We start from the raw sequence: 24,160 nt of genomic DNA, 5'->3' as shown, positions 1-24,160 counted from the left end.
ACATTCTACTTTAATATATCGTTGTAAAAAACACTGGCTTTATACCTCTAAAAAAAATAATTCGAGACGAAAGTTGTTGGGGTTTTTTTTGGCCAAAGATAAGATTTGACTCATAAGATATTTTATCCCATAAACACTACATAATCAGACAGGAATTAAGAGTGTTTTTCTTTACTGTTTCTAATTTGTATACCCACAATATCTTTGCAGGGAAAGTCTTTGGAGGAAAGCTGAACACTTGTGGAGGAGAGTAGGCCTGAGAAAAGGCAGGACAGGTAGCCACATGAGGATAACAGACAGAGGGTGCAATGAGGGGACAGTTTCTATTTTTTTTTTTTTTGGTAAACACATATTTTTAACGACAGGAAATTTTACTTTGCATAGTATGAAGATACTTGACATTGACCAGAAGGAAGAGTAGGGGGTTCTTAAGGCAGGAGCAGCTCCAGCTTCCCCTTGAACCGGGGGGGGGGGGGGGGGGGGACAGTGTTAGAAAGAATGTAGGGAAGAGAAGCAACAATTTGAAAGTAAACATCTTTTGGGGATGGGGGGTGGGGACAATGAGGGTTAAGTGACTTGCCCAGGGTCACACAGCTAGTAAGTGTCTGAGGCAGAATTTGAACTCAGGTCCTCCTGAATCCAGGGCCAGTACTTTATCCACTGAGCCACCTAGCTGCTCCCATAAACATCTTTTAAAAGTCAGGTGTCCATAAATTGGGGTGTACTTGTACATTAGATTAATATTTTTTAGTCTTCTGACAAATAAGCCACAACAGAGTTTTATTACAATAGATGTTACCTTCTGTCTGCATATTACCATTCAAACTTTATTTGTGTCCACAGCCTTTGGAGGGCTAGAGAAGGCGGGAGCACATAGGGGTATCATTTAAGAGCTGTATTCTTATAGGTAAGAGGGGGCAACAACAATGTGATATCAATTCAAGATCCAGGTCCCTACATGCGATGTTAGCCAGGTGTCCCCATACTCCTGCCACATGTGCATCATGCATCTAATGTAGTTGTGTTGCACTGAGCCAATTAGCAGCTTTCTACGGCACCTTAGAAGTTGTATGTCAACCTGTGGACTGAGCCCCAAATAGAATGGAAGCTCCTTTAGGTCAGAGAGTATTTCTTTTTTCTTTTTTTGCAGGGCAATGGGGCTTAAGTGACTTGCCCAGGGTCACACAGCTAGTAAGTGTCAAGTGTCTGAGTCCGCATTTGAACTCAGGTCCTCCTGAATCCAGGGCCAGTACTTTATCTACTAAGCCACCTAGCTGCCCCTGAGTATTTCTTTTTTATCTTTGTATCCCAAGTGCCTAGGTCTATACTTTGCACTTGAGGCACTAATCGAATGTTTGTTCAATTGATCTGAGATTTGAAGTCAAAAGATGCTGGCCCCCACTGTCTAGACTATATGTAAACCAAGGTCCATGGAATCAAGTGGCTAGCTCACTGTCTAAGTGAGGGAGTATTTCTGAGCTTCTTAATAATTTTTAGATGGGTGAGAAATTTATGAAATTAAAGTGATTCCATTACAAAGCAGTAAATTTATTATTATTATTTTTTAGAGATTTAGTATGTGGGGAAATTTAAAGATTTAGATAATGGGGAAAGCACTGGTCTAAAAGGCAGAAAACCTAGGTTAATATCCAGGATTCTATATTTACTATTTGGGTGAATATGATTAAATCACTTGACCTTTTTAAGATGTCGTTTCCTCATCTGTTAAAAAGGTGATACTTACACTACTTGACTCACAGGGCTGCTGTAAAAGGAAATGCTCTGTAAACCTTAAAGTGCTATGTCGATTTGCATTCTATTATAACCCCAAACCAATCTTGATAATTAATCAGCAATAGGCATGGGACATTTAGCTGTACAAAGGAAACTAAAAGGATTTGAAATTTGACAGAAATCACCCTTTTTTACAGTAAGCTTGAACATACATGAATGCAAGTCCCATCTGCTAATCTAATCACAAGTAGCAGAGGAAGAACATTACAGTATTCTACATATTATACAATGAATCAGATTCTCAGAAAGGGCTAGATTCATTAATCCAAACTTAACTTTGAGCCTGGGATATTGGCAATGAGATGTCACTCAGCCATTTAAAGCTACTAGCAATCACGTCAATTTTCAGGTATTTACAAGAAGACTCTCCACATTTCTGTTTATTTGTGGCATGAATACTCCATGAAGGGCTTCCTGTAAAATGACTTTCGGTAACTATCATCTCACTTTGCCACAAATACCCTAAGCTTCACCTTACCTTTTCCTGAATTCTGTATGTGCTCAGTGAAGGTTGTGCCCTCTGTTTGCTGGGAGGGTAGTAGGAGGGGAAGAGAGGTTACTGTAGCTGTCAAAAAGATTATTAAATCTATCTATACTGATAATCATGAGGAGAAGGACACTGGTGGAGGATCATGAGCTACGACATTAGAAAAGATAGACCATAAGAACTAGAATGCCCACCTATTGGGGAGTGGCTGAATAAGCTGTGGTATATGATTGTAATGGAATATTATTGTGCTGTAAGAAATGGCAAGCAGGATGATTTCAGAGGGGCCTGTAAAGACTTATATGAACTGATGTATAGTGAAGTGAGCAGAACCAGGAGAATGTTGTACAGTGACAACAATATTGTTTGATGAAGAACTGTGAATGACAACTATTCTCAATGATCCAAGATAATCCCAAAGGACTAATGATGAAGCATACTATCCACCTCCAAAGAAAGAAGTGATACTGACTAAACACAGACTGAAGCATGCTATTTTTCACTTTCTTTCATTTTTTAAAATTTGAGTTTACTTGTACAAAATGACTAATATTGTAATGTTTTACATAATTGCACATAGATAACCTATATCTAATTGCTTACCACCTCAGGATGGGGGGAAAGAGCCATAGAATTTGGAACTCAAACTCAAAACTTTAAATAAAAATGTTTATTAAAAAAAATAAAAGATTAAAAAAAAGCAACTGAACTTCTTGAAGAAGTTACCCAAAGTACATTCTCTATGACTAAGAAGGACAGGCACTCTATAAAGTGTGCAATGCAGTAATATCACAGTAATAGTTTTAAAAAGTAGTTTTAAACCTGCCATAATTTGAGAGTAGTCAGTACTAACATGATTCCTACCAAATGACACTCAAGACAGTTAGCTTCACGATTTGATACACAGACACCATTCCCCAAGATGCTGTCCAAGCTGAAATCCACAAGGTTTCAAGAAAGGTGTAGCTAAATTAGTAGATCCATATTTAGAGTATTTAAAGAGATATAATAAGGGATGTTGGAAATATATCTTGTAACCTATGAAAATGATGTTTTGGAAGACAACTCCCCCACAGGTCATTGCTGAAGACAAACTATGGGTCTGAATCATGGCTCTGACACATCATTTTAGTCATTTCTTGTATTTGTTATATGCCTTACGCAGCATGGGAGGCCACATTTACTATTTCTCTGTGTCTTCCATCAGGAAGCATCCTGAATATGTCATTTAGAGTCACCACACAAGCCCTGTGCCTACTTAACATAGAATCATAAAAATTCCACCAGTTGTCACTACATTTAAGATTGTGCCAAACAGAACTATCCATTTTGGTTATTACATACACTTTTTCTGAGCTCCATATTCTTTCTGTCATGATTGTTTATCTTATTTTTTTTAAATACATGAAGTTCTTTCTCAAGTGTCCTTAACCACTTTGGGATTTGGGGGATTCTGGAAATATTTCTCAGGAAGGAGACCCAAAGAAGCCTGAGATCCTGCCATACGCCTTTTCCCATAATTTTACTTTTTTTTGGTTTTTATTTTTTTGTTTAAACTTTTGACTCCAGTGTTTCCCGCAATGGCTCAAACCTGATCATTGGCCAACACAGTAAAAGAATGAACTTAGTCTACAGGAACCTGGTAGTTGGCTTGGTGCAAGCTTCCTTGAAATAACAGAAGGAATGTGCACACAGAGAAAAGAGAGCATTATAAATGTAACCCAGCCCCATTGAGATTTTTGAGAATTAAAAGAGTCAAAATCTGAGCCAGCTAACACTGAGGTACAGGTTTCAAATATCACATGTCTAAAAAGACTTCATTTCCAAACTCACATTTTGAAAGATATTCATGACATCTGGGTAGATACAATGAGATAAATAATAGGATTTCTTTAAACCACACTGACATTCAGGGGATGCACAGGGATGCAGCATAAAGCCTAGGAGAAAAAACACAGAACTGGACTTCAAAAGGCTTGTGCTTTAGGCCTGGCTCTGCTCCCGACTTTGTATAAGTCATTTAAACTTCCTGTAATTCTGTCTCCTCTGTAAAATGGGATTAACTAGATCTCCCTCAGAGGAGAACTTTTAACATATTTATAGAATGTGCTGAGATCCTCTGAAAAACACTTTATGAACTCAAAATACCATCTGCAAAATGAATACTGGTTATTAGTAAGGGTGGGTGCCCGAAATATGAATCGTTAGGACATCACTGCATTATTGGAAGGCAATATCACAAAAATAACAAAAAATTATCCTTTTCAGACATCTAAAAACCTAAAGCAATACAATATACTAAGATTAACATTCATATGTAGTATTTTCCCCCCTTAACCCTACATACCTTAATATTCTAGCAACATTGGTGCAGACATCCTTATCATTTGCATACTGTTCCATCACCCCACAGAGCTCTGGGAGGGCACTGTTGTTCAACAATTTACACCTTGCCAGTGGTAAATCAACCAAATTTCTCATGGTAGCAGTCATCTGTGACCAAAAAAACAAACAAAAAAACCCATTTGTGGGTTAAGTAGGTAAAACCATACAAATCCCATCATAAAGCATCTCACAATTCCATGAAAGTCAAATTTAGCCCCGCCATACAGCACATCTCTCCCCAATGAACAGAAAATAAATAACAGAATGTAAAATAACAGAATATAAAATAACAGAAAATAAATAACAGAATATAAAATAACAGAAAATAAATGATGCCAGGCTTTCAATGTTAGATCATATTGTTATAGGAAATATGAGAATCAAGAATAGTGAATGAAGATGAATGGAAGCATTTACAACAGGAAGAAGAAAATCTCAAAGATGAAATATGATGTATCTGTATATGAAAGAAAGCAGAAAAAGAGAAACCATTGCCTAGCATATCTGTGAATAGTCAATAATAGCTTCAGTTGGATCTATCAAATAACATAAGCTCACAGAGTTGAGCAGCCTCACTTTTGTACAGCTATAATAAGTAGCAATAAAATAATGATTTGGGAAATTAATATTTGAAATTTGGCTTAATTTTCTTGTAAGGTAAAAACCGAGCTGTTACAGTCACAAAAGCACTTTTGCTCAATCAAATTTCATCATCAGAGGACCATCATAGATGGAAAGGACAATGGGCAATTGTGTATTGGTAAATGTTCAAAAAGAAAAATGTGGCCACCACACACTTTTTTTTTCTTTTTTCTTTTTTTTGCAGGGCAATGGGGGTTAAGTGACTTGCCCATGGTCACACAGCTAGTAAGTGTCAAGTGTCTGAGGCTGGATTTGAACTCAGGTACTCCTGAATCCAGGGCCAGTGCTTTATCCACTGCACCACCTAGCTGCCCCCTCCACCACACACTTTTAAATTTGATCTGCATTATTATAATTTCCGCTATCACTTTCTTAAATATATACAATCAACAAAAAAATCAAGCCCTGATTTATACAGCATCTGCCGATTTCCAAAGTGTGAATGTTCACAATGAAAACTAAACAATTTGCCCTTATGAGCCAGCATGAGCCAGCTCTAGCATACCTCTGATCTTGGGGATCATCTTGTCAAATTCCATTATTTTAGAGATAAGGAATCTGAAGCCCAGAAATATTAAGTAACTTGTCCAAGGTGAAACAGAAATTAAGCAGCAGCGCCAAGATTTGAACCCTGGTCTTCTGACTCCAGATTCCATGCCCTTATTAACGTGCTTAAATTTCATGTCTCCAAATTTGAGAAAATGCAGAAAGGCCACCTCCTTTCTGCCTTTGTTCAAAGAAAAAGCTCAGACTAAAAATAATTTTATAAATCATAAGCCAATTTTTTCAGCATCAACGGTTTGTTTAAATAGGCAAGGCAGAATTGTTTAATTGTTTATTACATCTTTTTCTCATTTTTATTTATTCCAGTTTGTATCAATTTTGATCTTTGCCCCAAACAAGTAGTTGGTCTGAACGTACAGAGATAGCAGATTCAGGAATGACTTCCATATCAGATAATACTAAGTAGCACTTTGGATCACAAGGACTAAGTGTTCTCCTTCTTTCTTCCCATCCCAACCAGAAAGGAGTGGAGTTGAAATTCATAAAGACCATACCTGCTGGGTTGGCATTTGGGTGGGACTTTTTCTGCTAGTCTCTGCTCATTTTAGACAAATGGATTGAGCTTTGTCTCCAAGGCCAGTGCTCACACACTTAGAGGAGCCATGACTCCCTCCAATCAGCTCATTCTTTTTTCTTCTTTTTTTTTTTTAAATCATAAAATTATTTTATTATTTTCTAGTTACATGTAGAGATAGTTTTCGATTTGTTTTCATAAGATTTCTAGTTTCAAATTTTTCTCCTTCCCTCCACCCTCCCCAAGACAGCAAGCAATCTGATATAGGTTATATATGTACAATCACATTAAACATATTTCTACATTAGTCATGCTGTGAAAGAAGAATCAAAGCAAAAGGGAAAAAATCCTCAAAAAAGAAAAAAAAAAGTAGAAATAGTATGGTTCAATCTGCATCTAGATCCCACATTTCTTTTTTTTTCTGGATTTGGAGAGCATTTTCCATCATGAGTCCCCTGGAACTCTCTTGGACCACTGCATTGCTGAGAAGAGTCAAGTCTACCACAGTTGATCAACACACAATGTTGTTGATTCTGTGTACAATGTTCTCCTGGTTCGGCTCATCTCGCTCAGCATCAGTTCATACAAGTCCCTCCAGGTTTCTCTGAAATCCACCCAATCAGCTCATTCTTTTAGGGAAATCTAAGTGAACCCTGAGTTTTACTTTTAGAGTTTGGCTTGGGAAAGTTATAGGATCATTCATAACACTAAATCATCATTCTACAGTCCCCAGGAAAGTCTTTTAACATCCCACACCAGAACTGCAGGATCCTGACTTAGAGAGTCAGTAAAATACAAAATCCCTCAGGGTCATCTCCTCCTACCCACCTCTCATCACCACCCCCAGCCCCTCATGTACATTCTGATCTCAACAGACCAAAGCCCACAGACAAGGGGAACAAACATTTATAAAAAGAGACTCAGGTTTACAAATCACCTTCAGCCAGGAGAGATAGAATAATAGGACAATATTGGGTCTTTTTCCCAGGTTGACCTAAATAGGATGAAGGAAAGAGAACGAATCCACCCTTCAACTTGGGGAGGGGAATTGGTGTCTTTACCAACAAGGGAGGAGGAAGTAGACAGTAGATAAATTCATCAGATCCCAGCAGGGCCACAAGGCAAGTATATTCAAGCAAATGGCAAGTTTTCATAGAGAAAGATCACTTCATGAGCACGAGTGAGGAAGACAAGATTCTAACTATTCACAATAACTGATGCTATAGTTCATATATGTGGTTAGCAGAACCCTTCACCTGCAATTAGCTTCCACCACAGTCACAAACCTACATATGTAATCCCTCTTTGGGAAAACTCCCTAGATTTTTATTCCCACCCTCCCATGATCTTTCCATTTCTTGCTTTAACTAGAAAAACCATGCTTCCTGGTTATCTTTGTTACCAATATGTAGCTATATTAGTATTGAGTTATTTCCTGTCTGTTAAAATCTATTTAATCATTTGTCATATTTTTGGTATTTACCATATCCACTGTTTACTCAAAGATAGTATTCAGAATGTATAAGCATGAGATCATCTATGTCTTCTATACAACTTCGACTGTAATATATCTTTCTCCTGAGTCCATATTTTCCAGCATCTTTTTTGTCATCCTTCCTAATTCTTCTTTGCACTTCAGTCACCACAAAGCAAATAATATGCTAATTAATTTAGAGGTCTTATTGAGTTGTTCATTAAATTTACTTATCTATTTATCCTCTGTAACAGACGTTGGTGCAAAAGGTACAAATATTTTAGAATGGTCTTTTGGCAAAGATATCATGTGTACTACAATATAAGATGACTAAATAGTACACTAAAGATGTTCTTTCCTGCCTTTGGATGTACCAACTCCTTTATCTGCCTCTCTAAGAAGTAACTATGCATTTAGCTGAAAAAGTCTTTTTGTCTTCTGGTTTCATTTATAGCAAGAATGTCAAGTGTGTTCACTCTTTTTTTTGGGGGGGGGGCAGGACAATGAGGGTTAAGTGACTTGCCCAGGGTCACACAGCTAGTGTCAAGTGTCTGAGGCTAGATTTGAACTCAGGTCCTCCTGAATCCAAGGCCAGTGCTTTATCCACTGCGCCACCTAGCTGCCCCAAGTGTGTTCACTCTTAATTGGACAAGAGTCTCACGCTCATGAGTACCAAGAATTAAGTTAATGTTTATAGACACTTTAAGAAACTGTCTTTTGTTTCCTTTTCTGAAGTTGCTGTCATCACTATTACAGAAATGGAAAATGATCCCACAGGACCAAGGGTTATTTTGTAGTTCTTTTTTTGTTTGTTTGAAAGTCTGTCTGTGCCAAAGACTTCTTTACTAAATGATGAGCCTATTAGTACTAAGTATCTCAGTACTTAGGTAGGTTGGTCCAAAGTGTGGTCTGTGGATCCCTGAGTGTTGCAGAAATCAGTACAAGAGTCTTTGAGGTCAAAACTGTTTTCATAATAATACCAAGATGTTATTTACCCATTAAAATAATTCTCCCTTTTTCAACTAAATATCTGTGTGAGGCCAGATTTTCTTCATATACTTCAACGAAAACAACATATTGCAACATAATGAACGCAGAAACAGATATGAAGATCCAGCTGTCTTCTATTATGCCAGACATTAAAGCAATTTGCAAAAACTTATGCAAGACAATGCTACTTATTTCATGAAGTTATTTCAGAAATTTTTTTTAAATTAAAAATGTTAACATGCAATGGGTTTATTGTTTCTAAATGAATTAACAAGTATTAATAAAGTTAATTAAAATAAGTTTATCAGTTTTAATTTCTAACATAGTACATTTCTAATAATTTAAAATATAGTAAATATAGATGGACATAACAGATATACTCAAAAAGGTATTGGGGTACTCAGTTTTTCATAGTGTAAAGGGTCCTGAGACTAAAAAGTCTAAGAACCCATGGTCTTTTGCCAGGATTGTACTCAAAGCCCTTTTGGCATGGTAGAACCTTCTAGGTTTGCATTCTTTAAGAATTCTGGGTCATCTCCATATCATGGTATGGCATCACAGTAGGAATTTATGGAAACTGATGAATGAATAACGATTTACATATACTTTAACTATTTCCTAAAGAAATTATGTAATATAACAATGTAAACCAGCTACCATAATGAAGAAACTAGAGTAGCCTAGAAATCAATGCTCCAAGGGCAATGCCAGTCTGGAATAAGATGGTAGAAGACAAACAGTATCACTAATAAAACAAAGAAAAGCAATGAAAGCAAAACCTATATGAAAGTAGCTAAGCAACATCATTGTGAGGGAATGAAAGGAGATGGTGCAGTGGATAAAGCACAGGGCCTGAAGTCAGAAAGACTCTTTTTTTTTTTTTTAATGTTTTTTGTTTTATTTTGTTTCATTTGTTGGTTTGGTTTGGTTTGGTTTGGTTTGGTTTGGTTTTTTGTGGGGCAATGAGGGTCAAGTGACTTGCCCAGGGTCACACAGCTAGTAAGTGTCATGTGTCTGAGGCCGGGTTTGAACTCAGGTCCTCCTGAATCCAGGGCTGGTGCTTTATCCACTGTGCCACCTAGCTGCCCTCAGAAAGACTTTTGTTTCTGAGTTCAAATCTAGCCCCAGATACTTACTAGCTGCATGATCCTGGGCAAGGCACTTACCTCTGTATGCCTCAATTGCCTCATTTGTAAAATGAACTGGAAGAGGAAATGACAAGCCACTCCAGTACTTTTGCCTAGAAAATCCCAAATGGGGTCACAAAAAGTTGGACACTACTGAAATGACTGAACAAAAGGATAAAACCAAAAAGACAACAAATGGATGATAAATGGAAAGGATATATAAAACCATTTTATACATAACTTTTTCCCCTTCAAGAACAGTGGAGCCACTACATTTAGACTCTAAAACCACAGTCTCATGCGTGCTACATCAGCAAGAGAAAATGGCGCTAAAGGGGGGAAAATGGCGAGAGGCAGAGGGACTAGAACAAATATACACAAAGGAGGTCCACATTGGAGATAATACAATTTTGAGGGCACTTGAGGGTTCAGCTCTCAAGTTATGTGCAAGAAGGAAGGATACCAAATAAATGCAAGGGGGAAAAACACAAATCTTATCACCAAAAAAAGGCAATCAAGAGCATGTTAATAACTGGCGATTTATATGTCAATTCTTTTACCCTTACAAAATCTTTTTAAGAAAAATCTCCATCAAAGTAAGGGAACAAGGCTTCCGTATGTAACATTCTACAGCAGACCACATCTTCACATTTACACACCTATCCTTATTGTTGCACAAGTGACTATTTATATCGATTATATTGTATTGACTTATATTTGCACAGTTGTGTAGAGAATGTAAGATCCCACCATGCTTATTGCTCACTGACTATGAAAAAGTCATGATACTTGATTTGGGTTTTGTAGAAAAAAATGGGGGCAGCTAGGTGGCGCAGTGGATAGAACACCAGCCCTGGATTCAGGAGGACCTGAGTTCAAATCTGACCTCAGACACTTGACACTGGCTGTGTGACCCTGGGAAAGTCACTTAACCCCAATTGCCTCACCCAAAAACAAAAAAAAAATTATACTGTTATGGGAAAAAATGGCACTTTAAAGTTTCTCCTCCTACAAGAAGTCTCCCATAAATGTCAAAATTATACATGATTCCCTTGGAAGAAAAAACATAATTTTACTCAGTATTAGCTGACTATCAATATTAGGTGATGCATAAAACAGGGAGGTCATATTTTCACCAAAGGTCTTTGCCACTGTCAGAGGTGATGTCTGGGGCAGCATACAACTTGAAGAGGTATTCCCTACTGAAGAAGAGGTCTTCTCCATACTCCTATTTAGAGGTGACACTGGCCCAGAATCCTGTAAACCCTCTAAATTAAATCAATAATCATTCACAAGAGCTTAATCCATCTATAAAAGCACCAAATAAATCAAGAGGATGAAGAATGCCTATTGGCATTGGGCAGCTCACCTATCAGTACATCCATCTTGAAGATAAACTGAGCTAGCCCTAGAGGTGAATAGGAGAAATAAACCAGGCCAAACTACTTTGGGGATGATGTGATGTACTTTTAATGAACTAAATCCTCCCTGAAACAAAGGTTCATCTTTGAACTGAAACTGAGGATTACCAAAATGGTGGTGGAGAAGAGCATGGTGGCTCTGGGTAGGCTGTGACACATTACTATTGAGGAATTATACTAAGAGAAACCATGTAAAGGATGTATTAAGGGAAATGTATGAATGGGGCAGGGTGAGGGGAGAAATGGCCTGGTGACATAGGAAGAGTAAAAGATAGTGGACAGCCAGCACGCATCACTGATATCCAGACAATGTGAGGGTGGAACCCTTCTGCTGGGTTTCCTGGAGAACATGGATTAGAGACACATAGAAGGACAAGCACAGATGGGTTACAACCTGCATCACTGGAGTGTACCACTACATCAATGAGATCACAGATTCATCAGAATGCAGAAGTACAAACCACAAACGCTACCACATTTCTTATCCGATAATTTCAACATACAGTATGAGGGGCTTTGGGCTCAGCAAAATCAGCTATTTAGCAAACAAATTAAGAACACCCAGATGTATCACATAAACCAGACAGACGTGAGACATGTTGTTTTTGATAGGTTTTCACTCCTTCGATTTTTAAAATAGTTTCAAATATCTGGTTTGCTTTAAGTTCTAGTAAAACTGGGCTGGCATCCAGACTTTGGGGGGAGGGGGAGTGCAGACCCTACACTTACTTTTTTTTAAAGTATTTTATTATTTTCCAGTTACATGTAAGGATAGCTTTCAACATTTGTTTTCATAGGGTGTTTAATTCCAAAGTTTTCTCCCACCCTCTCTTCCCTCCCCACTCCCCAAGACAGCAAGCAATCTGATATAGGTTATATATGTACAATCACATTGAACATATTTCTGCATTAGTCATCTTGTGAAAGAAGAATAAGAGCACAAGGGAAAAACCTCAAAAAAGAAGGAAAAAAACCAGTCCAAAAGTAGAAACAGTATGGTTCAATCTGCATTCATAATCCACAGTTCTTTTTTCTGGATGTGGAGAACACTATCATGAGTTCTTTGAAATTGTCTTGGATTGTTGCACTGCTGAGAGGAGCCAAATCTATCATCATTGTTCATTACACAATTTTGCTATTACTGTGTACAATGTTCTCCTGGTTCTGCTCCTCTCAGTCAGCATCAGTACATGTAGGTCCTTCCAGGTTTCTCTGAACTCCTGCTCATTATTTCTTACAGCACTATAGTATTCCATTACATTCCTATACCACAACCCTACACTTACAATACTGCCATACAGGCAAGAGAATAAAAAGCAGCTCTTAGACTAACATGCCATCCAATGTACACCAGGGTTTCACTTTTTCTAAAATGGAAAGTTTGCATCAGCTGACACTAGTTCAGCTTGTAGCCTTTCTACAGAGATATAGGACAGGCAAGCAAGTGTTACTGGCTTATATCAGCACCAGTAATGACTCATGCGCTTCCTGAGCTGCAAGAGAACATATCCACCCACATAAATCCAAATCTCCCACTAAAACCTGAAACCTGGACTGTCTGGAGAGAATATTTAACCTTCAGATCTCACCCAAAGGAAGGCTACATGTAGGCACTCTCCAAAAGCAAAACAAAACAAAACAAAACAAAAAACACCTGGAACTTCAAATTCCACTATGAATTTTGTTGCAAACTTTTTTAGGCTTATGTTCTTTAAATTTTGTGGATGGAGCAAGCTATACTATTCAACCTTCTATCAAAGATCTCCCCAATCCTGAAAATTCCAATAAAAATATGGGTGTTCACAATACCTTTTTTCAGGCAATTGGATTTTTAGGGTTTTTCTTGCCCTTTGTTTTTGGTATCTTTCCTAGATACCTTGAGAATTGATCCTTCTGTGCCCTCAAAACTGTATTTGCCTCCAACACAGAACACATATGTCAATTCTTCTACATTATTTTTCAGTATGAGCTTAATAAATATAAACCAACACAAATATTGAAATAATACAATGAAAAACAAAAAGAGTATTGCATATGATTATAAACTTCTGCCATGTACATTTTTCCCCATATTAAGTACATTTTAGGGTAGTAGTGTGTCTCAGTTGTTGGTTGTTTTTTTTTAAATTCAAATTTAATCTGGTAATTCTAATGCTGACTTTATTTCAATTTTATCAGCATGGCTTCTCCCCAGGCCCACTCTAGTATAATTTATGTATCTTCTGAAACATTATATTGTACCCTCTGGAGCTGTCATTCTGTCTTTTCTACCAATAACATTTCCACCTCCTTACTTTCACAGAAAGTCATCTTTTCCCAGAGGAGACCATATCCCTTTCAACCCTCTGTACAGAAATACATTCCTCTCACTTCTCTATACTCACAGGGTCAGGGGTGAACACAAATGTCTGAGACAGGTGATACCACTACCACTGACCTTTTCCCTTTTGAGGTCTGGGCAATTCATCAACTACTACCCTCTTCCCCATCTTTGGGCAGCTAAATGGCAAAGTGGAAAGAGTTCTGGGCCTGGAGTCAAGAAGACCTGAGTTCAAATCCAGCCTCCGACACTTGTGTTGACTAATGACTCTGGGCAAGTCATTTAACCTCAGTTTCCTTATCTGTAAAAGGGGAATCATAACAGCACCTAACTCCAAGGGCTGTTATGAGGATCAAAAGACATAACTGTAAAGAGCTTAACATAATGGCACATAATTAGCACTATATAAATGTTAGCTATTATAACTTACAGACCTTTAGTTCCTTTCCCAACTTCCTCAACAACTCCAGTACCATCTCACTGTCTTCCTTTCTACCATTATCCTGGAGGACTTCTATATTCATAACGATGCCCTCTCTTCCCCATCAATTCCTCACCTCCCAGCTGCCTCCTAATTCCAGCCCACTGCAGCTACACACCAGTGAGATCACATATTGGGCTTTATAAACACTCAGATTATACCTCCTCAAAGAGCACAGAATTTTGAAATTCTTAGACCACAGTCTCCCACAAATCCTCCCACCTCTGCCGTTCTTTCACCTACACAAACCTACTTCTCATGACCTCTTCTTTCCTATCTCCTCCATTCTGGCCACTGTAATGTTTAACCTTAGTAACATCTATTTCAAACCTCCAACCCCAATCTCTACCTTTTCTGGATTATTTTAAAGTATATATTATATTTGTCAGTGTAGTAACAAAATCACCCTTCTTATGTACTTTCTGTGTGTATTTTTAAATGTTTTCTCAATCTCCTCCCCTACACTTACAACAGTTGACCAAATCTCCAGCTTCAGAGACCCATACCATTCAATTAGAACTCCCTCAACACCCTCCTTCATTCCTCATAACTTCTCAGGATCATTTCATACTTTTTTCTCCTTCTTTCTCCTCACACAAGAACTATCTTTACTCTTTATTAAAGCTAAACTAATCCCTCTACCCAAACCTCTAATTTTATTCCTTGCCCCTTGAGCTCTCAACCATTATCTACCTGAAAATCCTAATCCCTATGTAACTCACAGTATCTGATTGATTAAGTTTCTGTTCTAAGGCTGTGGAATGTTGCTTTAAAAAGCAAAAACAAAAATTTTTAAAAACCACCATGAAATAGAGTTAACCTTACTACATATTTACTGTATATCGCTTCAGTTGGGTTCATGTTGCTGCTCAATAATCCCACTCCATTCTTATTAATGCTCTTATTCCCTGCCTGTTTCAAATTGCTTCTTTTCTCCAAGCTAATGTCCATTTTCCAGTCCCACGCTTCAAGCTAACCCTGCCTCTTAATTCAGTGATGGAGGCCATCTAATCTTGAGTTCCCTTAAACACCTTCATTCCTCAAATTTTCTCAGCTCCAATCAAATACTTTTTCTCCTTCTAACTTAATGTCTCATTAAGGCTAATGGATAGTGGATGGAGTGCTGGGCCTGGAGTCAGGAAGATGTGGGTCCGAATTTGACCTCAGACACTCACTAGCTGTGTATTTCTGGACAAGTCACTTAACATCTATTCATCTTAATCTGCTGGAGAAGGCAATAGCAAACTACTCCAGTATCTTTGCCAAGAAAACCCCATATGACATCACAAAGAGTTGGAGAGGACTGAATGACCACACAACAACACTAAGGAATCCCTCTGCCTGTATCTTTAATACACTGACTCTTCTCTAGGTACTTTCTCAGGCAGTAATTCTGTTCTCTTATATTTATCTTTAATCAATCTCTTTCCTTTGCCTATAATTATGCTTGGTTTCTTCAGTCCTAAAAAGAAAGGGGGGGAAAAAGCCTTCCCTTAATGCTTTCTGGCACATTCAGTTATTATTCCATTCACCTCCTCTATTTCTCTCCTAAATTTGAAAAAGCTGTCCATGCCCAACACCTCTGTTTTCTCATTATCTCCTCTCTCCACAGCTCTTTGCAAACGGGCATCCAACCCCAGTATTCCATTGAAATTGTTCTCTCATCAATGCTGTCCTAATTATCAATTCTAAGAGTCTTTTATTGTTCCTCATCCTCCTTGCCCTCTCTGCAGATTCTGAAACTGTTGTCCACTCCCTATTGCTTTATGCTTTCTCCTCCCTTGCCTTCAGAGACTCCCTATCTATCCTGACTCTTTTCCTACCTCTCTAACTGTTCCTGACCCTGCCTTTTTCCAAGCTCCTCTTGTGAGTGTTCACCAAAGATCTGTCTTTCCTGAACTACTATGTTCTCTCTCCTAAACCGAGGACCTGTTGCATCAACTATCCACAGGGCTCCTCAAATTAAAGATGTACAGAACCAAGCCTATTATATATCTCTATTTATCCTCGTTCATCCTTCTGTTGGCAGCACCACCATTCAAGGCTCCCTATTTCCCATGTTCATAACCTTGGTTTTATTGTTGACTTTCCCTTCCCCCTCACTTTTTGTATCCAATCAATTACCAAGTCATAATTATAACCCTATATCATGATTATCAGAACTACAGGATCACAGATCCAGAGCTGGACAGGACCGCAAGGGCTGAATCCCAGGAGAGTTGACTTGCCCAGATTCACACATAAGCATCAAAAATGGGATTTGAATCCAGGCTGATACCAGAGTTGGTGCTCTTTCTTCTGTACCTGACTGATTCCTGGTGATCCCACTTCTATATTTCTTGTATCCACTCCATCTTCTCTATATTCAAAACCATCTCTAATATAGACCCTCATTATCATCTATCTTAATTATTGTAATGGCCATAATTAACAGACTCTCCCACTTCTACATTCTTTCTCCCCTTACGTTCTGTTCTCCATACTACTACCAGAAAATTTTTTTTTTCTTATGTATGGAGCTGGTCAAATTAGTCCTTTGTTCAAAAATTTTCGATGCCTTTCTATTGCTCACTGAGTAAAATTCAACTTCCTCTGCTGAGCATTAAAGTTCCTCCACAGTTTGGCACCAGCCTGCCTTCCCAGCCTTATTTCATATTACTCTACTCTTCACACTCTATGCTTCAGCCAAATCAAACTACTGTCTGTTCACCGAAACGCACACAGTGTCTCATATCTCCATGTTACACTGTTCCCTAAGCCCAGAATGTTTTCCCTTTTCTCTGCCTATTGAATTCTTGCCTTTTAGGGTCCAACTCAAATATTCCTCCATTAACCCTTCCCTAATTCTCCAGGAAGGGTAAGAACCATCCCCCTCAGAAGTCACATAGGATTTCATTTTGCAACTTTCCTATATTTATTATGTCATATTGTGTGAGTAATTATCTTTGTTGGTGTTCTATCCTCTTACTAGACTATATGCTGCATGTGGGCAGAAACTGGATTTTACCTAAATTTACATCTCCCCTCCCAGGACAGTGTTCTAGGTACAAAGAACAGGGTTAAGGATATGAATGTAAATTGAACCTGTGATTTCAATGGTATAATGATTTTCCACATGAATCTCCTCAAATCTCCCTCTACCAATGCAGGTCAGCATCTTCTAGGCCCCTGTTTCTTAAACTACAGGTCTCGCAACTGATTGGGGGGGTCAGGAAAATCTGGCAGTAGATGTTTGAATTGTATACCTACTTTATATATTTATATACCCAGGGTTGCATAAAAATTTCTCACGCAAAAAGGAGTCACAAGTGGAAAAAGTTTAACAAGTCCTGTTCTGGGCAATGATATTCTTAGAAAGTTGCCTAGAGAACGTTTTTTAAATTATTATTTATTTTTGGTGGGGTCATGAGGGTTAAGTGACTTGCCCAGGGTCACACAGCTAGTAAGTGTCAAGTATCTGAGGCCAGATTTGAACTCAGGTCCTCCTGAATCCAGGGCCAGTGCTTTATCCACTGCACCACCTAGCTGCCCCAAATTGCCTAGAGAACTGAAAGGGTAAGTGATTTGTCTAGGGTGGTACAGCCAGTGTGTGTCAGAAACAAGGGCTTTATATGTAATAGGAACCTAATGTATTTGACGTGAAATAATAACCTTCAACCCCTCAAACTTAGGACTTCGACATTTATCTTATATAATAACTACTTTTATGGATGGCATCCTCACAAGGTTCTATCCAGGGCCCTCTTCTCTTTGGTTGCCACACCCCCTGCCTTGGCACATCCTCTACTTCTATGACTTGAATTACCATTAATATTCTGATAATAAATATACAGACATATACGTATATATTAAATGTATTGTATACACACCAACACACATATATGTGCATATATGTATATGTATATATAATGATAACCCAGAATCATGCTCCTCCCTAACTGTTTGCTAGACATCTCCTCACTGTCCTGGAAGGGCCTCAAATCCTCCAACTGGAGCTCATTACTTTCTCTTCAAAATCTGTACCTTTCCCTAATCTTCCCTATTTCTATAAAAGTGAAGCACAGCCATTCTTCTAAATCACAGGATTGTAGGGTTATAGAGCTAGAGCTAGAAAGGATCTTAGAAGCCCATCTAGTTCCATTTTACAGATGAGGAAATTGAGTCCCAAGAGGGTTAAGTGATTTGCCCAAAATAACACAAGTGATAAATCTAAGCTCAAAAACTAAGAATCATTTTTGACTCGTCTTCCTTGCCCTCCCCCCTCTCCCTCCCTCCCTCCTTCCCCCATATATAATCAGTTCTCCTGGACTGTCAATTCTAAGACCAACACTCCCTTGCACTATTCTTTCCACTCCTAATTCAGGCCTTTATTAATACTTGCCAGGACTATTTTAATAGATTCCTAAATTTTTGTTTCCTGTACCTCTCCTGTCCAGTTCAGTCTTAACATAGCTATCAAGTTAAACCTTCCTAAAGCATGGATCTAACATTAGTCCCCCAACCCCCAATTTTCAAGGGTCTCTAATAAAAATACAAACACCTTGCTAATACTTGCCATTTAAGTCCCTCTGCAATTTGATTTAGATCTATCCTTCTAATACTACTTCCAACTACTACCATTCATGTATTCTACAGAGACAGAAACAATGATTTCATTATTACAGAGGACTCCAAGGTAAGGAAATTCCCTGTCATTGCTAGTTGGCACTTTCTTTACCAACATCTAGTCTCCGAGAGTTGTCTACAGCACTAAGAGGTTGTGACTTACCCAAGGTCACATAGCTTGTATGTTGCAGAGGTGACATCTGCACCCATGTCCTCCTGGCTTCAAAGTTAGCTCTCTCTCCACTATACCACACTGCCTCTTTTCATTCTACAATCTAGCCAAACTAGATTGCTAATTATTCCCAATCTCTTACTGTACTTTCTGGCATTCATGCCTGTGCAACATCCCATATGCCTGTAAGGTACTCCTTCCACATTTCTACCTGCTGAAATTCTACCCTTTAAGACCAAGAAAATGTGCAATCTATTCCATGAAGGCTTCCTGGAGGCCCCCAGCTATCTCCAAATCTTCTTATAGGATTTTGTCCATATTAGATAAAGCGAGAGGCAAAGACATGCATTTTGTCCATATCACTCTTTTACCTTTACCATATTCTACTTCATGTCAAACTTATATGAACAGGATGGCAAGGGGCTGTATTCTCTATGCCTATCACATTACCTTCCTTGCCCATAGAAACTTAAAATGTTTGGTAAATTGAATTTGTTGAATGTAATTACGCATATGTCATAACCTCCCACTAAAATGAATTCTCCATTGGAGTGGAGTAGCTTATCTATACTTTGTATCTCTCCCTCAGGAGCTAGCACAACATTCTGAACTTACTGAACATTTGCTGCACTGTTGAATTGAATTAAATCCTCTAACTCCCTTACCCTAGCCACCACTTAACTCCACTTAAGTCAGTCATTATGGCCACTGCATAGCACTAGTTGTAAATGAAATTGATGAAGAATTCAAAAACTTCATTCTTGTCGAGGGTCTCAACGTTTTCAATCTATCAAACTTGTTAAATGTGAAGAGACTATTAAGTTACAGGTTCAATAAATGTTCTGTTGTGGTTTTTAACATTTTTTAAAGCTTTGGCCTCTGGAGAAAAGTTCTGGCAAGAAACTAGAGATGACCTACAGAGGCTGGTTATCTCAATGGAGATGAAACCTTTGATTAGAGAAAGATCATGAGGAAGTCATCCTGCAAATGTGGACATGAAGTGTCTCATTTTGAGAACCTTTGCTGTGAGCCACAAGAGAGATAGTAGGAGAGGGGGTGGAGGGAACTCAGAACAGCAGACCACGTTCTTCTTTTGCAAAGAGAAATTAATATGGTAAGTGAGAGAAATGTATAATCATATATGGTTTAGTAACAGCAACATTTAGCGACAAGCATAATTGACTTGTACAGATCCTTGTACAGTAGGTATTACTATTACTCTATATTACTCTGACCCTGATGCCAACTGGTATATTAATATTATTTATAGATGAAAGTAAAAGATTAGCCAAATTAAGTTTTTTATTTAATGGTTTCATTTTGTAGGAAATGAATTGAGTTGTTCATGCTGTAAATTCAATACAATTCAACAAGCATTTATTAAGCACCTACTATATTCAAGGCACTGTCATGGAAAGAGAAAGATGAAAACTGAAAAATTACAGTCCTTTCATGAGCTTACAATTTAATTGGAAAATAGGGACTGAGTAAATATGGTATAAGACAAGAGTATGACATGGACAAAGGGAAAAAAACAAAGTACTATAAGAAAATGTGAAGAGGACAAATGCTTTATGGTTTTCTAAGCTTAACATTGAAAGAAAAGAAGGATTTCAAGAATCATATTTGGAACAGAAGTGCATTTCAGGCAGGAGGAACAGTCTGCCTAAATACACCGAGGTAGAAGAGTATAAAGATGAGCCCAGAGTCCAGTGAGTTGTCCAGATTGGCTAGAACAAAGAGGGCCTGAAGGGGAATCATGTAAAATCAAGCTGGAGAGCCAGATTAGAGCCTGTCAAGGGTTTTAAATACTGGCCAGGGAAAGGAAGTTACATTTTATCCTATAGCCAAAAAGGAGTCATTGAAAATTTGAGTTTCTAATTTGAGAAAAGCGTAACAAGTAGGCACATATATCTATAAGCTGTGGTACACAATCAAAGTTCTGGGCTTAGAAAGATTGGATTCAAAAGTGGGCACTTCTCCATTATCATATTCTCTGGCTTGTGATGCCAGTCCAAGGTTTCAGATCATCTAAATTCATGCCATATTTGAGATGGATGAATGGATGGAAGGAAGGAAGGAAGGAAGGAAACAAAGAGGAAGAAAGAAGGAAAAAAGGAAGAAAAAAGAAAGAGGGAAGGAAAGAAGAAAGAAAGAACTAGACAAGGAAAAGAATGTGATGGAAGTTGTAGAATTGGGATCGACAAGCCTTTTAACTGACCAACCAATGAACAAGCATTTATTAAGCCTCCCTACAGAGGTGACCGAGAGTGAAGAGTTAAGAATCTTAGGTTGGGTATCTAAGTGTTCAGAAGCATACTTTAGTGCCCTTGACACAAAAAGAGAGATCGGTTTTGGACATGCTGAGTTTGTGATGCCTCTGGGACATCCAGATCAAGATGTCCTGGGGGTATTTGGAGATGTGGGACCGCAGTGCAGAAGAGAACTGAGAGGGCTAGATAAGGAGATTTAGGAATCTTCTGTCTGAAGATGATAGTTGAACTTAGGGGAGCTGATGAGAGAGTACAGAGAGAAGAGAAAAGGCTCTAGCACCTGAGGTACGCTCATGCATAGGAGAATGATTATCTTAGAGAAAGATCTATTATACAGGTAAGAGAACCACAGGAGAGTGTCAAACTAAGGGAGTCTCCAGAAAGTTAGAAATAGCTAACCAACAAAAATTAACTAATTGTAAAACTACAGAAAAATACAATTATTGTGAATTTTTCAGAAATTTATTTCCTGAATATGTCTCCATGAATACATTTTTATTTGTAATACATGCCTGTATTTACATATATATTATTATTAATTCCATATTGACCATGCAATTGACAAACAGAAAGAGAACAAAGCTGTTTTGTTGCCAAACAATTGTGGCACTCACTATAGTAAAACAAAATATCTGGTAATATTTATGCCATCTTCCCAGCTACTAGTATGTTACTCCACTGATTCAATTTATGTGCCAAGGGACTGTACCAGATATGAAATTAAAGATAATAAAAATAATAATAGCTAGCATTTAAATAGCGCCCACTATATATTAGGCATGGTGCTAAGCGCTTTACAAATACGATTTCATTTGATCCATACAACAATTCTGGGAAGGTTATTATTATCCCCATTTTATAGTTGAGGAAACTGAGGCAAACAAGTTAAAATGATTAGCCCAGGGTCACACAACTAAAGTGGTGAGTGAGGCTTTTGGATTCAGGTTTTCCTGACTGCAGATCCAGTGCTCCATTTACCACACTACCTATTGGCCTCTAAAAAAATAAAGAAGTATTATAAGAAAGTTCATGAATCATGAAGATGTTATACCAGAGTCTGTCTTGTTATAACATAAGACCCGACCACATTTAATGTTGCTTTTGCCCAGAGTTCAGCTAGAACTAAAATGTTAAGGAGAGCTTGGAGAACTTGTCATTGTTATGAATTGACCAAAGATCAATTTCACCTGGGTGGCCTTTAAAATTTGATTAAATTAAATCGATTAAATTAAAAATCGACTAAAAGTGCTAGCTCTGGAGACAGCAGAGGCAAGAGTAAACTGTGGAGCATGAGACTTTATAGCGGGGGTGGGGGGGGAAGAGAAGGAGGGGAGGAAGAGGAGAAAGGAAAAGAAAAGGAGGAAGGGAGAGAAGGAAGAGAAAGAACAGAGCTCGAGAGGGGACTGCTCTTTGCCTTCTCCTAAGTGCCTTTACTAGAAGACTTGGCATCCTGAAAACAGAGGTTCATGCTCTGGAGCAGACACTGAACCTAGCAGGGAGTAGGTCAAAGAGATGGTCAGTGGTTGAACCTCTAAGGGGCACAAACACTGGCAGCAGAAAACAAAGAGAATTCAGCCTGCCAGCTGGGAGTCTGGCTCTATTGGAGCTGCTGACACAGAATTTACAACTTCCCCATTCATCCCTACCAACACAATTACAGGAACTACCCAGAAACCAATTCTCTCAGCACCAGGCTCAGAGATCCTCAAAGGGTTTGGGGTCTATCTAATGATCTAAGGCTCAAAAGGGCTCAGGCTTTCCTTAGAACTATCTACTTCCAGTGTTTGGGGCTAAGCAGGCTTTTGTGGGCTGGCCTAAGAACTTCATGATCACTTTTAATGTAACATTATTTCTATGGAAAAACCACTGTCAGCTTCAGTTAACCAATTAACAAATGAACTTTTGGAGCATAACACATTCATCCATTGGTCAGTGGCTGTATCATATTAGCATAAATATCTGAAAATCTATTACAGTCCCTCACTTCTCCTTCTTTCTAAAAGAAAAGGCAAAAAATAATTTCACAAGAGTCAAACATTTGAAAACAGACTCCTGGTTAAGCAATCATGAAAAGATTATCATCATCGTCGTCAGCATGATGATGAAGAAGAAGAAGATGAAGATGATGACGAAAATGGAAGTTTCAGAAACATCAAGCAATCACACTACATTAAAAACACTGATTCTATTTCTCAATCAGCTGAAGAATCCATAACCATATTCCCTAATGCTTTACTGCCAACTGCAAAATACTTTACTTCCTGCTGGTGATATGAAAAAATAAACACAATTGCCAGAGACCACAAACAGTGTAGTGTCATAAGACTGAAAGATGAAAGCCACATCATTTTTCAACCTCGGCAAAATCATCTCTTTCTATTCACAAAACCATATGTATATTTTGGATCAGCGCCCAACTGAGACCATGTATATGCCAAATCATAGACCTATGTGGCAACCCAAAGAGTTTCATAACGTCTGACATAATTAGCACAATTCTGGCCAACAAAATAGAAATGACAAGATCCCACTATACATATGAAACCCTCATTATTATGATTTCTAAGCAGCTTACTAGAGAGTACTGGTAGGCAAATAAAAAGTATGCATTCATTCACAATTCTGCCATAATGCTTTATGGTTGAGCCATACAAATCGAAACCAGATACCTACCTATAGTTCCCAATCTATTGTACTTTCAATTTTACTTAACTTAAAATCTGCTGTCCTTTGTCATCTCTGAACCTGAAATGCTTATTACTTTGAATGCCACCAAATGTACTACATGGAGACTGCCTGAAATCTTGACCTAAATTAACATTGTTTCTATGCTTTCAGTTTTCACAGTGTTTTAGTGAAACATTTCTGTCTAGAATTTCCCAAATTAGGGGCAGCTAGGTGGTATAGCGGA

General features: G+C 38.2%; 1 protein-coding gene across 1 annotated transcript in view; it reads right to left on the bottom strand.

Moving 5' to 3' along the window:
- The window catches only part of ARMC2 (armadillo repeat containing 2), a 166,838-nt gene that overhangs the window by 63,440 nt on the left and 79,238 nt on the right, over window positions 1-24,160 (bottom strand). Inside the window, 1 exon segment of the mRNA XM_043999711.1 lies at window positions 4,629-4,774. Within this exon segment, the coding sequence (XP_043855646.1) occupies window positions 4,629-4,774 (146 nt within the window).

The sequence above is a fragment of the Dromiciops gliroides genome, chromosome 4 (assembly GCF_019393635.1).
Source record: "Dromiciops gliroides isolate mDroGli1 chromosome 4, mDroGli1.pri, whole genome shotgun sequence".
NCBI classification, from domain to species: domain Eukaryota; kingdom Metazoa; phylum Chordata; class Mammalia; order Microbiotheria; family Microbiotheriidae; genus Dromiciops; species Dromiciops gliroides.
The sequence above is the reverse complement of the archived record's forward strand: the minus strand, read 5'-3'. Positions and strand labels throughout refer to the sequence as shown.